This window comes from Elgaria multicarinata, chromosome 3 (genome assembly GCF_023053635.1).
Source record: "Elgaria multicarinata webbii isolate HBS135686 ecotype San Diego chromosome 3, rElgMul1.1.pri, whole genome shotgun sequence".
NCBI classification, from domain to species: domain Eukaryota; kingdom Metazoa; phylum Chordata; class Lepidosauria; order Squamata; family Anguidae; genus Elgaria; species Elgaria multicarinata.
Window position 1 is genome coordinate 165003719 of NC_086173.1, and position 14666 is coordinate 165018384.

The window sequence follows — 14666 nt, forward strand, 5'->3', positions numbered from 1 at the left end:
AAAGTATTTGGGAGGAGTGGGACGCACTAGTATATTAACAGGATTTGGGTACATGGGAAATGGTTTTGACCTTTCAGACTGCTGGGTGGTTAGTTTGCACTTTGGAAAGTGGGAACATAAATTGGCTTCTATTGACTTGGACCATTGCCCCATTTACCGCAGTATTGTTGACACGGACTGGCAGCAACTGTCCTAGAGGTGTCCCGGATTGATCCCGGACCTTCTGCTACAGCCATTCCCCCTATAAAGTGGTCATTTAGCCCTTGGGACGCTAAACCTGAAACAATTTTATCAACATGGAAGTGAGCAGGAGAGGAATTCTCCAAGTGTATTTTCTTCAAGCACCGTCATGCCTTTTTGCAGCTACCATTTATTTATACTTGTATACCGACTAAAGATTTTGGAGCAGTGAACAGCAGAATACAGCCGGAGTTTGATCCCAGCGGAAGCTGGTTCCAGGCAGCCGGCTCGGGTCGACTCAGCCTTCCATCCTCCCGAGGTCGGTAAAATGAGTACCCAGTTAGCTGGGGGAAAGGTAATAACGGCCAGGGAAGGCAACGGCAAACCACCCCGCTATGAGGCCTGCCAAGAAAACGTCAGCGAAAGCTGGCGTCCCTCCAAGAGTCAGTAATGACTCAGTGCTTGCACAAGAGGTTCCTTTCCCTTTCCCTAAAATAATTAATATTTTTAAAAAGAACCAGAGTTCTGATAAAACTGAGATTTGATAAACCACGGCCGGTCACTCAAGGAAGGCTTCCTGTTTTCAGGAGGCGTTGGCACCTGCCTGACCTCCAAAGGCAGGGAATTCCATAGGAAGGGGGCCACCACACTGAAGGCTCTGCTTCTGGTGGACTCCAATCGGTCCATGTGGAACTGAGAGCAACAGGTGAACTTCCTGTGGGATTGTTCATTTTCTGGCCAACACTTTCTTGCTGATCTCTAACTTCACTCCATCTAGATTGTCCCATTCACTTCTTTTTCTACACTTATTCTTTAGTAATATTGCTATAAATTAGACATATCGTGATGCTTGTTTTAGGAAACACTGGATTAAAGTGAATTCTGGGTGCTTTCACTCCAGTATCTGCAGATCCTAAATACTCTCAGGAACATCACAATGTCAGGAACTCCTGTGTTAAGAAGAAAAGAAACACCAAAGAGGGGGTTCACTCCAAGTTTATTTCAGACAAATTGGTATTTCGGGGGGGGGGGAGATACATCCAGTGTGTTCAAAGCAAAATGCAGGCAATACAATAATGAAGCAAGAAAGAAAAGAGTGTGTTGCATTTTTAAATTTAACAAATTTTCAGAATTATGATTATTTTTAGGCAAGAATCTAATTCAGGAGTCAGAACCTCTGGTCCTCTAGCCACCCCAATTGGTCCCACGGAGCCACTGGGGGTTTAGTCTCTGGGGGAAATATCCAGAGACCCTCCCTCGCTATTATAACCCCACACCTGCCAAACCTGAGATGGGGGCATGGGGCAGCCTGACAGGGCAGCATTAACGCAGCATCACTCTGAAAGACTCCCCTGAAGGCCCTGGGGACCAGGCTGCAAGCACCCGCATAAACTGGGGACTGACGCCAAAAGATCTGGATGGTTATTCCAAATCAGGTTGTTAAATGCAGCCCCTGCCCTTCCACTTTGCCTTCTCTGGGTGCTTCCAGACGGAGGGCTCCTAGCACTGCCCATCACAAGCCCTTGTTCCGTCTTTTCCTCCTTAACGAATTTCTGCTCAAATGGAAGCAGCGGTGGGGAAAACACAGGAGAGCTACAAATGGAAGACAATATCAGCTTGACCCCCCTTTTCACATTTGAGACAGGTCGATTGCAGGATCAAAGCCGTGTCTGGAAGCACCCTCTTCCTCCGAAGCTTCCTTGTCCATCTCTTCCTTTCCCACCAGCGGCACCGCCCCCTCCTGCCCCCTGCATGAAAATCCAGCCCCCTGCCTCTAGCTTCTCCCTCTCCTTGGCTTCTTGTTCTCCCATCTCCCAGGCTTTCATCCCTCTTTCCCTTCTGCTGCTTCCTCCTCCCCAGGAGCCAGAGGGCGAAGGTCCAAAGCACAGACACTGGTACTCCTGAGGCAGGGAGCTCCGCTCTGCAAACCAGGCTGGAGAATGGGACTCTTGCAAGGAATCTCGGTAGAGAAAGAGAACAGTTCCAGCAGCTTGAGGGTTTAAATGCCCTTCTGGCTCCGTCCTTTCCCTGCCTTGTGCGAGGAGGGCTGAAAACAGGCAAAAATGAGAGTCTAGACCGGGGTGCGGAACCACAGGCTGAGGGCCGAATTTAATTCCGGAGAAGCTCTCAGGGGTCGCATTCCAGTGGTGGGTGGAGCGGAAGGCAAAAGGGGCAGGACCAAAACGCCCCAAATAAATTTAACTTAAAAGGTCTTATCGCAGGGAACTAAGCTTTAGGAAGGGTATTTCAATGTTTCAGAACGGGAGGGGGGGGGAAGAATTCATACAAACCAGTTTGGTGGTGGGGAGGGGGCGTGGCCATATGGAAACTTCAGAGGGCCGGATTTGGCCCGTGGGCCTGAGGTTCTGCACCCCAGTCTAGACTGTCGACTTTTAAAAAGAGGCCGTTCCTTGGTTCTCAGCCTCTGAGCCACCTTGGATCTAGTCCATTTGGAATGATGTTCTGGGGAGTTTGGGGCTGACTGAGGTGCCTCGCAAGTACCTCATCTGCTCTGGAACTGGGGCAGGATTTAGCATACTCCTGGGCCCCGTTTGGAGACTATGCCTTTGCTGCCTCTTATGGGACCAACAGCCAGGATCTATCCTTTATTCTCTGATGTAAGGCTTGTAAACCTCCAGATCAGACTCAGATCCTACTCTGTTTCTCTAGCTTCCTGCGGCCATCCCTGTCCTAGCTTCAAACCCTAAGCATCCCTCCTTATTGACAACGGCTTTGGGGTGGATTCCTGCATTGGGACTCGATGGCCTTGTAGGCCCCTTCCAACTCTGCTATTCCATGATTCTATGATTCTATTCCTCCATTCCTTCACTCACTCACACAGACGCTGTGCTGCCACACTCACCAAGAACAGGTAGAATGCTTGTAAACATTCCGTGATGTCACATCAGCTCAGTCAATGGTCAGGGGTGGCTAAGCAATCAGCCGAGCCTTTTTTCACGGACGAGATACATATAACAATTCCAAAATTGTTCAATTTGGATGGAAAGGGAGTGAGACAATATGGCGGGGGCAGGGGAGTGGTGGGGACCACAGGAACACATCAGCTATCAACACTGTCAAAGCCACTGCAGATGATAAAGTGAGTACAAATCACACATTACTATTTTCTTCCCTTTGAAAACTTATTACTCTAGTTGCATATATTTGGCACATTTCTGATCATAACGAATATGAATGAAAATCAGCTTAAAAACGTCATTTCCCCTCAGATCAAAGCAACTCCAGTTGGGAGTCAGATCAGCTAGGCCAAGATTAGGTAGCACAGCGAACACTGCCAAAGGCAAGCAGGAGCTCATCTTAGCACTGGAATTTCTCAGCAAACATTTTGGTGGACGTCTTCAGGTCTCACCTCACCCTCCAACAGAATATCATGCTGCAGAAACAGAGGAGTGTAACGTTAAGCCAACATCACGGTCAGGGAGCATTAGAATTAGGGAGACCACATGGAACAGAGGACAGGGCTCCTGTATCTTAAACAGTTGCATAGAAAAGGGGATTTCAGCAGGTGTCATTTGTATATATGGAGAACCTGGTGCAATTCCCTCTTCATCACCACCGTTAGAGAGGGAGGCCCCTCCTCCATGATCAAATCCCGGAGGGGAGGCGGAGTGGCAGTTGGGGAGGGGCAGTTGGGACTTGGCAGTTAGAGAGAGAGATGATGATGGAATTGATCTAAGCCTGTCTTTGCCCCACACATATATAGTTGAGCTGCCCTCTGGGTAAATGACCCCTAGGGTTACAATGAGGGTAGCCAGTTGGTTCTCTTTAGGGCGACCACATGAAAAGGAGGACAGGGCTCCTGTATCTTAAACAGTTGCATAGAAAAGGGGATTTCAGCAGGTGTCATTTGTACGCAAGCAGCACCTGGTGACATTCCCTCTTCATCACCACAGTGAAAGCTGCAGGAGCCCTGCCCTCTTTCATATCTGGTCACTCTAGTATTTATTTAGTTATTACATTTTTATACCGCCCAATAGCCGAAGCTCTCTGGGCGGTTCTGCAGCTTTAACTGTTGCGATGAAGAGGGAATTTCACCAGGTGCTGCGAGCCCTTTAAAGTTTGGACACATTACCCAGAAAGTCCATTGCAAGATTGTCAAACTTTGTTTTAATTGTACATGTTTTAATCTTGTAAACCGCCTTGAGTCCCAGTACCGGGAAAAAGGCAGCATATAAATATAATAATAATAAATAATAACAACTTTGGGAGGAATGCTCAACAGCCCCCCCCCTTTTCCGCCCCCATTACAACCATATAAGTACTTACTTTTGACAGAGCCGTCAGATCCTTTGTCACTTCCTGCAGAAAGGAGAAAACGGAGGGGGGTCAATGTCACTATAGTGTGGGGCAGCCCCATCTCCCCCCGATATATACACCGTCCTTCCCCATCAGTTCAACTTTATAGACATATGCTTCAGCCGTAAGCCACTGTAAATCAAACTAGGTACGAAACAGCCTTGAAGAACTTCTATTTGTCTAGTCCCACAGAGGCAGATAAGAGATTCTAGACCCATTCCTTCAAATACATTATGGGCATTGCTGGAAAGGCATATTTTAAATTGTATCACAGCCCCCCTCCCCACACGCCTGGCTTCTTCCACATCAGAAGTGGGCAGCTTAGACGTTTCTGAATGCTGCTCCTTCCAGAGCTAAGATGCTGCCATAAGCACATAACCCTTGGAGACACCCCCCCCCCCAGTTCTGGGGGTCCTGCAAGCCAGACTTTGCCAGGTCCTTTCCAAGGGTGAATGTGAGCGCCTTGTCATCATCTACACCATTATTCCTAGGCTGCAACACTTGTCCATTAAAGAGCGTCACCTCTTGATAGGTTCTTAGGAGATTAATGGGCCTTCTAAGCTATAGAAATGAAGAGCTATAAATGCAAATAGACAAAACACAGCAGCTATCTGTCATCATACAGTCCCCCCTCCCATTGGCTGGGTTGCTGTGATGTCATGAAACGCCAAGGCGAATGAGTGAGCTGCAAAAAATGGGAACAGTGGCCACAAACCCTATTTATTCATGAACATTTATATATGAAATGTAAAAACTGCTTTTCAACACTGATGAAGGCATGTTTCAGTAAGGGAGGAGTCACTCACCAGGCACTGCTTGAAAGGCTGCCTTCTCTCGCCGTTTCCCTGCAGAGACAGAATCAGGAAACGAGAACTGGGAGGGACCTCCAGAGACCACCCAGCCCCGCCTTTTGCCATGAGCAGCAGATCCTCCTCGTCTTGTCCTGACAACCTCCAGGCCAAGAGGGCCCAGAAGCTTCTCAGGCAATCCTAGCTAGCACAGCCTGAACCCCATTGCTGCCTGGTTCTGGAACACTGGAGGACCACTCAGGGCAGCAGCAAATGGGGGCAGCCTGAAGAGGGCAGAAGCAGGACACCTCCCGTCCAGCCACGGAGAACGTAGGTGGTGCTGAGGAAGGGGGGGCAATTGCCCCTAGACAAGTAGCAGGCGCCCTCCCCCTCCCACCCCAATGGTTGAATCCCTGGGGTTACTTGAGGGAAGGGCCATTTCCAAATACTCAGAGAGCTTTTCTTCATCAACATCATCCTTAATTTCAATTAAGGCTGCAATCCCTGAAAAGTACCTCCATCAGAGGAAACACGTTTACAATGGGAGTGTTGCTGCAATCCAGTGCATAGTTTGATTGATTAACTGAAATCTTTCTATACCGCCTTTCATAAAACATCCCAGGTTGGTGTACAAAGATGAAGAACATACACCCAAGTAAACAATTAAAACATGCAATATTAAAAAGAATACTGGAATTGTGCCGGCAAAGGCCCAGGTACATAAACGAGTTTTCAAGGGGAGCTGAAAAACTGCCACTGTCAGCAACTGCCTGAGTTCAAGGGGAAGAAGGCCGTTCCACAGGGACGGTGCCACCACAGAGAAGGCCCATTTCTAGGTGGGTACCAAACACGTCTCTCCAAACTGTGGCACAACCAGGAAGGCCTCCCAGCTGGCTGGAGTAGTCTAGAAAAGCAGTCAAGGAGAAGACACTCCTCCTTCAGGGAACCTGGTCCCAAGCCACTCACGGCCTTATGACCCGGTAGTGAATTGGCAGCCAGTGCAACTCCTTCAGGACTGGCGGTGTTGCACGCAGATGATATGGCGCTCCAGTGAGTAGCCCGGCCACTGCATTGTGTACTAGTTGCAGCCTCCAGAGCAGCCCTGAGGGCAGCCCCACAGAGAGCGCATTGCAGTAGCCCTACCTTGAGCTTGGCTCTCAGTGGCTAGGCTATCCCTACCTAGGAACAGCTGTGGTTGGCACAACAGCGACGGCACTCCTAGGCTCAGCTCTGACAACACGTTAGTCGACGCAGTGTGAAAACTCCACTCAGCGGTTGAGTTTTGAGGTGATTTTATTATCCTCAAAAGCGCCTTGTCAATCGGGCACTCCAGGCCCTCATCCCATGGTGTCACTTTTACCTCAGAATGTCACTTTTACCTCAGAAATCGTACGAGAGGCTCAAAACTTCCCAGAAATGCTCTTTGCCCCTTCTGTTCCACACCCCCAAACATACTTTTTTGGGTGTCACCAATGATGGAGACGAATGGAAAAATATCAGAGCAGTTTCCATTTCCTACATAAATAAATATACAGGCTGCTCATTTTGGAGGCTGCCTGAGGGAAGGGCAGGGGAGCAGCCCAGCCCACGGCCACAGAGTCTAGGGACCATCTGAACCCACAGAGGGGAAAAGAGCCCCTTAAACTTGCTAGAAATAAAATGGATGCAGGATGTTAAAATACAGAGAAGTCCTGGGACAGAATTCCAAGTACCGTATTTTCCGACGTATAAGACAACCCCCAACTTTTGAGAAGATTTTCCTGGGTTAAAAAGTAGTCTTATACGCCAGAAAATACAGTAAATGTGTTTAGGGCCCAGATGAGGAGAAGATGGACCGAACAGGATGAGACACACACAGGTGCCTTCCCGCCTTTTGGAATGCCTGAGGTGGATTTCGTAGGTTCGTCATCAGAGGGTTGCTTGACCCCCATGTGCAGAGGACCTTGCTTCAAAAGCAGGGGGTGGGTCATGGATTTTGGGGTGACGTCATTGTGGCCTGGCTCCCCTGTAACATGGAAGACGGCAGTTCCAGAGCAGGAACGAAGGACGGCAATCCCAGAGCAGAGAGCTAGAGTGGAAGTGATCTATGGCCTCCATGCAGGTTTCTACTTCATGACCAAGATGACATTTATGGGGAGGGGGTTTGTTGGGGTACCAGCTACACAGAAAGGCTTTGCCTTTGGCACATTCTTATCCAGAGTCTGCAACAGAACACACACGGCCCAGCAAAGGCATTCACAGGTTACTTACTGATCCAATAGACGATCCCAGTGACCAGCAGGACAGCAGCCAAGATCCCGACAATGATTCCCACAATGACGCTGACTAAAAGGAGAAAAACACATCTCTGTTCAGACTGGGCCTCATGCAGGAGATCCCAAGATCCTTAAGTGGAGATACTGAGCCGGAGGCCTCACACATACAGGACAGGTGCTCTGCCAATGTGGCTCTTACACGTCTGTGGTGGCTTCTGTACAAAAGAATTCTCTCCCCTCCGAGGCTCACCAGAGCCCAACACTACAGGCCTTAAAATAAGATCTCACGGGATTTTTTTTCAAAAAGACCCTGTTCAGACAACACACTAAGCCACGGTGGTTAAGGATTTTGAGCTAAACATAATGGCTTAGGGTGTCATGCGAACTGTTCCTAACCATGGTGGCTACATAACCATGGTTTAAACATGCTCACTATTTGCTGCAAAAGGGTTAGTGGCCTAACCATGGCTTAGTGTGTTGTCTGAACAGGCCTGTCACAGAGAGACAGAGAGAGAGAGAGAGAGAGAGAGAGAGATATTCTGCTTCCAAGGGCTTCTCTTCAGCTTGCCTATCAGAAATAAAATCACCCCCAAGCTTTCAACACAGGGCTACATTCTCCTACTTTGAACCCCAAAATACACCCAGGGTCCGAGTGAGTGTTTCAGCCTGCACTGCTGCTGTAGGAAGCTGTTTGTGGGGTCCCTCCTTCATCCCTGGGCAAAAGGGGACCTCCAAGTACCCCCGCCCACCCTCTGACCAAGGAGCCAGTCCTTCCTCCTTACCCTGCCATCCCTCAGGCTCCTCCCAGGCCAAGACCAGAGGCTTTGACAGGCCGGCATGGTCCAAGTGGCACCGGTAGTGATCCCTCTCCTTGGGGTCGATCTCAATGCTGAGCCAGGTGTGGTAGGTCCCGTCCGAATTGGGAGCAACGCTTTTACGGAAGGTCACATGGTCCATGTTCTCCCCGTCCCTCGTCCAGGTGGCGTCGATCTCCTTGGGGTAGAAGCCGTGGGCCTGGCAGACGAGGGTCTCCATCTCATCATGAGTAGCCTTGGCCACGCGCGTCACCTTCCCCACGGGGGGATCTGTAAAAATGGCAACATCCGTGTCAAAGGAGCCAACAGAATTTCTCCAGGGGCTGGCAGGACATAGACAGTGTGTTTGAATGGCCTGAAGGGGCCCCATGTGGTCATCCAGTCCCAACATCCTGCCCTGAGAACCGATATCCGACATCTTCAGCATCGCCAAGAGATGGAAACCTCCATGGAAGGGGGACTCTCAGCCTCCCTTTGAAAATGCTCCAATATGGCTTTGGGGTGAAAGCTCTGTCCGGAACAAAATATGCCCAGGGCTTTGGGGCGAATATCCCCAGACCCCAAGGTTGAATTGGTTCAGATCCCTATAAACTCAAGGTCATGAACAGAATGTAGGGTCAGGTGGGTTTTCCTCCCAAAGGGAGGAGGATGGAGTTCAAGTTCTTTGGTGGTCTACAATTATGTTGCTTTTAAATAAAGGTAAATATCAATATTAGCAAATAAATCAAACCAATCTGGAACACAGAACCGCTTGTCCTTCTGGGCTGGGCTGACTTATGCTGCCTCCGTGTCTCCACTAGAGAGCTATCAAGACGGGAGGCTGCTTCCGCTTTACCCACCAGTCAAGCTGGCCAGGATTTCAAAGCCAGAAAAAAGGCATGTTTTTCTATGATTTTTTGGATGCAGGATTGATTTTTCCTTCATTTTTTGAAAAAGGAAAATACCATGGGGGCAATCTACATCAAAGCACACTATAGCTGCATAGATTTTTTTTGTAAAAAACAACACCACAACTCCTTCCTGTCACAAGGGGAATGCTACTCTGCACATGCTCAAACCTGCTCTACTTCAAGAATTAATATACTTGCCAACAACTCCCTATGAATGTCAGGGAAGCGTGAATACTCTCTCCCCCTCCCCCAATCTTGTCTGCCTCCCCCACTGCTCTTCCACGGAGACAGGCAAGTCACAGGGGTGGGGGTGGGGCTGGACAAGGAAAGGGCTCCCCAAAAGTGTCTGGCTTCTGGAATGGAGTTAGTCTTTCCATTTGGGGGAGGATTCGCACCTGAGCCCTGTCCCCACCTGCCCCTCTGCAATGGTCCAGCCCAAGCAGAATGCTTGAACATCCGATGGGCCCATTGGGGGTCTTTCTTCCCTAGGAAGGGGGGGGAAGAGGACTGCACCACCTCAAGGCACAGGGGGGGGGGGGAGAATGACGTCTCTGAATGCTTCCCATGTAAAATATCCCCTGCCAGGAAGGGGAGGGGAGAGGGAGGAAACGTCCAGCCCTGCTCTCCTTCTCAGCTGCATTTCTACTTCTATGGTTCTTTTTTTAAAATCTGGGGGAGTATTCAAAAATACAGTCACAAATACACCCCCCCCTCCTGCTCTGGTCTGAAGTGGTTCAGTCCTTGGATACTTCCTGCTGTTTCGTCCAGAAATAGGGGTGGGAGGGAGGGAGGGAGGGGGTAAATAAAGCCCCATTTGCCCCCACCTCACCTGTCCTCAGCAGAGTCTCCTTCCCGTAGTCCAGGTATCTCCGCAGCCACTCAATGCATTCCTCCTCCAGGTAGGCCTTTTCATGCTGGGCAAAGGCACGTTCAGCCTCCCACTTCCTCTTGGTGTTTTGTGCCGGGACATCGGCGGCCGTCCAGGTGAGGGTCTCCTTGTCGAAGGCGAGGTAGTCCCTCCCGTCATAGCCAGACTGGTCATACCCCCCTTTGCTCCCGTCTCCCCTCAGCTCACAGCCGTACATCAGCTGCCAGGTGTGAAACCCTGGAAGAGACGCACAGAGGAGTTGGGGGGGGAGGGAGGAGTAAAGAGGGGGGTGGGGAACTCCCCCCTCCTCCCACACCATGTACCAAGAATAATAAAAGGATTTTTATCTCAGGATCAGGGTGGAGGCGGCCCGAGGACATGTGGAACATTATGGGGAAATCAAAACACACAAGCTTCATCTCATTTACTGCTAAACTGGAGATTTGAATACGTAAATCATGACAAACACCTAAAATCCTGAGCTCGGAAACCCCTCCATGTCCCTCCCTCCCCCTCCCCCTCTGTCTGACCCCCCCTCCCTCTCCTGGGTCCCTCTAACCCCCCCCCCCCAGCATTCCATGGGCCTTCCCAGCTGCCTTGGGGTGCTCCTGTCAATCACAAGCAGCCCTTCCCTGGAGTCCTTTAACGTGGACCCTTTGCACCCACAGGGAGGAAGGGGCTCTGGTCTCCCCCTCTAGCAAGAGTACAGGGATATGGGGGGTGGGTGGGGGTCTTTGGGGGATGCTCCGAGGGACAGGGTCGGTGTGTGCCCTCCTCTTCCCTGGCTGGGGCTTCTCCAGGCCCAGGGTGAGCAAAGCAAGCCCACAGGACCCCCTGCCCATTTCCAGAAGGAAGCGGGGTTCTCACGCTGCACCCCCAAAGAAAGTGCCTGCCGTCTTACGGACTCCCTTCCTCTTGGAAAGAGGAAATCACAGGGGGTGTTTAGAGAAAGACGGTCCACCTTGGCCAGGATGAAAGGGGCAGGCCCTGAGCGGGGTTTGCCCCATTTCCAAAAGTCTCCCTTGATCTGATCCACACTCTGGCTGCCCTCACCTAGGGCGACTCCCTGCCGGTCCCAGCACCACCCACCCACCCCAGGGTGCCACCCACAAATCTTACGAAAACCTAAAGCTGAACAATTGGGCTCTCCCCATCATCAACCTTGGCATTAAAATAAAAACAGCCCACATACCGACAATTTGTTTTAGACGTATAACCCTCCAAATGAATCCTTTTGTAGGCCCAAAATTCTTAAATGGACGGTTTATTTTGATTCTCTCACAGTACTCAATGAAGGCTGCAGCCCTTCACCCGTTTACTTGAGAGTAGGCCCCACTGAACTCAGCTGGACTTACTTCCAAGTAAACATGCAGAGGATCCGGCTGTCAAGGTGGTTCAAACTCTGTCCCTGCTCTCTGCTTATTCTCTGCAGCACCAGCAGCCCACCGAACCAGGGGCCTGCCAGGAGGATGGCCGCTCCTGGTGCTACCAGTCAAAACATTGTCTTTTCCTCCTGAACGGATTTTTTGTGGAAAGAAACACACACAGAAGCAGCGGTGGGGAGACACAGGAGGGTTAGAAGACAACATCTCCTGGACCCCCCCGAAGCCCCACGGAGGAGGCAGGCAGGGCAATTCAGAGCAGAAGACGAGGCCCGAGGTGGATCAGGCCAGAGGCCTCCCTAGTCCAGTATCCTGTTGCTGCCCACAGTGGCCCTCCAGATGCCCCACAAGCAGGACAGGAGGGCAAGAGCACCTTCCTACCCATGTTCCCCAGCAACTGGTATTGAGAAGAACGCTGCCTGTGGCCCTGGAGGCAGCATAGAGCCATTGTGACTGGTAGCCACGGATAGCCTTACTCTCCGTAAATCTGTCTGATCTTTGTCGAATCTTGCAAAATAAAAGCCCAACGTGGAAGAACCCTTCTAGTCCACTGTGGAATTTATACATTTCAGCCAAACCTCAGAGAATTTCCTGAGGGCCTAAATAAATGTGACACCAGACACACTACGAACAAGTGTGAGGCTGCTTTTCAAAGTAAAGATCAGTTTTGCTAGCAGGATCAGGACCCTGAGGGGATAATGCTTTGCCTTTTACTGCGGTGCTGATCCAGATCGCTCCCCTAAGGCTGCGCTTTGCACCCGGAGGAAAGCTCCATGGCCATTCTGGGGGGGGGGGGAGGATTTCACATCTCAGAATAATAATGAACATTCAAGTCCTGCTCAAGGGGGACCTGCTCAGAAGTAGGCCCCACTGCAGTTCTGCTCAGCAGTAGGCCCCATTGAATTTTAAGTAGATCACACTTTTGACTTAAGATGGAGCCCCGGGGGGGGGGGGGGCTCACTCCCAGGTAAGGATACAGAGGATCGCAGCCTTGCTGCCTAAACATGCCCAGGTTTGCACCCTAGGCGATACTTTAGGCAAATCACTGCTGTGGCTTAAGATGGGGCCCTTCGATGGCTCCCAAGAGTTTCATGGCCGGCAAGTGGCGGAGTCCCAGCACACCTCCTCTGCCAAAGTTGCCAACGGCAAACCGAACTGAATGGGTAAAAATAAGTGTGGTGGTGGTGGGCAAATGGAAGATGTTTTTGAAACAGTCTCCTTTCATGAATTCCTGGCACTTTTTGCAGAAATAAATGTGAATTGCATTGTCCATACGATGGATTATTATTTTCGGGAGCGTTCTACGTGTTTTATTAGCCCCTGCTTGCACAGAACACGAATCTTGGCACATCGTGAATGAGCCAGCACCACTGCTAAATAAACCAGGCAGGGTTGGGTTAGCGTGTTGTCCAAACTGGGAATCCTGGCTTGTTACTTCCTTTACAGCTGGTATTGCAAACCAGGTTTGTTCTTGGTTTACACATTCTGACTGGGTTCAAATGACACGATAACCCATGATGAGTTAAATATCCCACAGGAGGTTATTTAACCCATCGTTGATTATCATTTTTGAAACCCACAATTGGGTTATTTGGCCAAAATAACCCACACAAATAACCAACAATGTGCAGAGTGGGTTATTTAAACCACCGTTGGTTATCCTGTCATGTGGCAGGCGCCGTGGGTGATTTTGGTTACCTACAGAGCCGTTGGCTGTCGCTCTACTTGAGCCAGCAGAAACATCTTCCAAGTTCTGCCTATCAGCTGCTTGTGCGCATAGCTGGATCCCAGCCTAACCCTTCCAACGGCCGGCTTCCCAAGGGTCAAATACTGTCCTCGTTGGTGGTTGGGGCTATGCAGGCATTTCCATAGGAATTGTGGTACATCACTTTAGGGGAGGGGACAGACTGGCCTGTGCTTCTGGCGCTCGCAGTACTGCAAACCTCCAGGGGTTTCTTTGCGCCAGACGCCCCCTTCCTTCTTCCTCACCCCCTTTCTGAGGCACCCCCCAGCTTCCCGTCTCTGCTTGTTCGGGTGTGGGGCTTTCGTGGTGCCTCTGCTTCCTCCCCACCTGGACAATCTGCCCGGGAGGTTTGGGCCTGGTCCAACAAGTCGTCATGGAGATATGAGCCTCCCCCCCCCCCCCGCTTTTCAGGGCAGCCACGATTTCTCCCGCCTCCTCCCCACCCTGGCCCAGTGCAAACTCCCTTACTACGACACCTGCTGGCGCTCTCTCCCCCTCCCCTCCTCCCACAGGCCTCCCCTCAACTGGGCCTTCTCCTGCCGCCCCCTTCCCCAAGCCAGCGCAAACTCCTTTGATGTAGCGCCTGCCGGCACCCCCCCTCCCCCCACAACACACTGTTCAGCTCTGCTTGGCTCACTGACACCTGCCTCTTGCTTCTGGACGAGGATGGAGGTCAGGGAGCAAGAGCACGCCAGTCCCCCAGACCCAAACGGGGCCGAGGCTCCTTCCTCCAGCCCTGTTCATCAGCCGCCTCTCCTGCTAATGCTCTCTGTGAGTGGTTGCACCAGAGTTTTCATCATCAGCTTGTCATATATTCATACAACAGCGGAGGGAATAATCTGAAGTGATGCCCAAACACTGACAACACCTCCGTCCTGTCGCTTGCCCAAGGCCCTCTTCCCACACCTCCCTCCAATCCCCACTGTCCCTGGCTAAGTCCCACAGCTATCTCCAGGGGCCTCATCCATTCTCCCAGGCTTCTGCCAAGGATGCTTCCTAGCAGATGACCCTGCCAGCCTCTCACTGCCCCAGGGAGCCTGACAGGCTCATCAGCAAGGCCGAGGGTGCAGGGTCACTGTTCCCGTTCTCCGAAGACCTACTCTGGTAGCAACCTGTTTCTAGTCAGGAACTGTCCGGCTCTCCTAAGGAGCATCTGCAGGAGACCAACGAGAGAACTCATCACGGGACAGAAAGCACTGATCTATGGGGCAGCCCAGATCCCTGGGCATTATCAGGCGACACAGCCTCCACCCCATCTCTCCAGCGAGATGAAGCTCAGCAACCCATAGCAGTGCAAGGACGAGCAACACAGGCTCAAGCAAAAGCTCAAGGAGATTGTGAGTGGAGTAGAACCTCGGACTATGTCCTCCTACGAGAAGCTCAGACGGCTCTTGGAAGAGCACCACGGCGTTGTTCCCGGATACACT

At 51.0% G+C, this 14666-nt stretch overlaps 1 protein-coding gene across 2 annotated transcripts in view; it reads right to left on the reverse strand.

Moving 5' to 3' along the window:
• Positions 1–3304: 3304 nt before the first annotated feature.
• The window catches only part of LOC134396426 (H-2 class I histocompatibility antigen, Q10 alpha chain-like), an 84149-nt gene continuing 72787 nt past the window's right edge, over positions 3305–14666 (reverse strand). For both annotated transcript variants that reach the window (XM_063122929.1, XM_063122928.1), the window contains exons 3-8: positions 10075–10350; positions 8323–8625; positions 7536–7610; positions 5304–5342; positions 4468–4500; positions 3305–3574 (exon numbers count right to left, since the gene is read on the reverse strand). In XM_063122929.1, the coding sequence (XP_062978999.1) occupies positions 3570–3574; positions 4468–4500; positions 5304–5342; positions 7536–7610; positions 8323–8625; positions 10075–10350 (731 nt within the window). In that variant the 3' untranslated portion in view covers positions 3305–3569. The remainder of the gene's footprint in view (positions 3575–4467; positions 4501–5303; positions 5343–7535; positions 7611–8322; positions 8626–10074; positions 10351–14666) is intronic.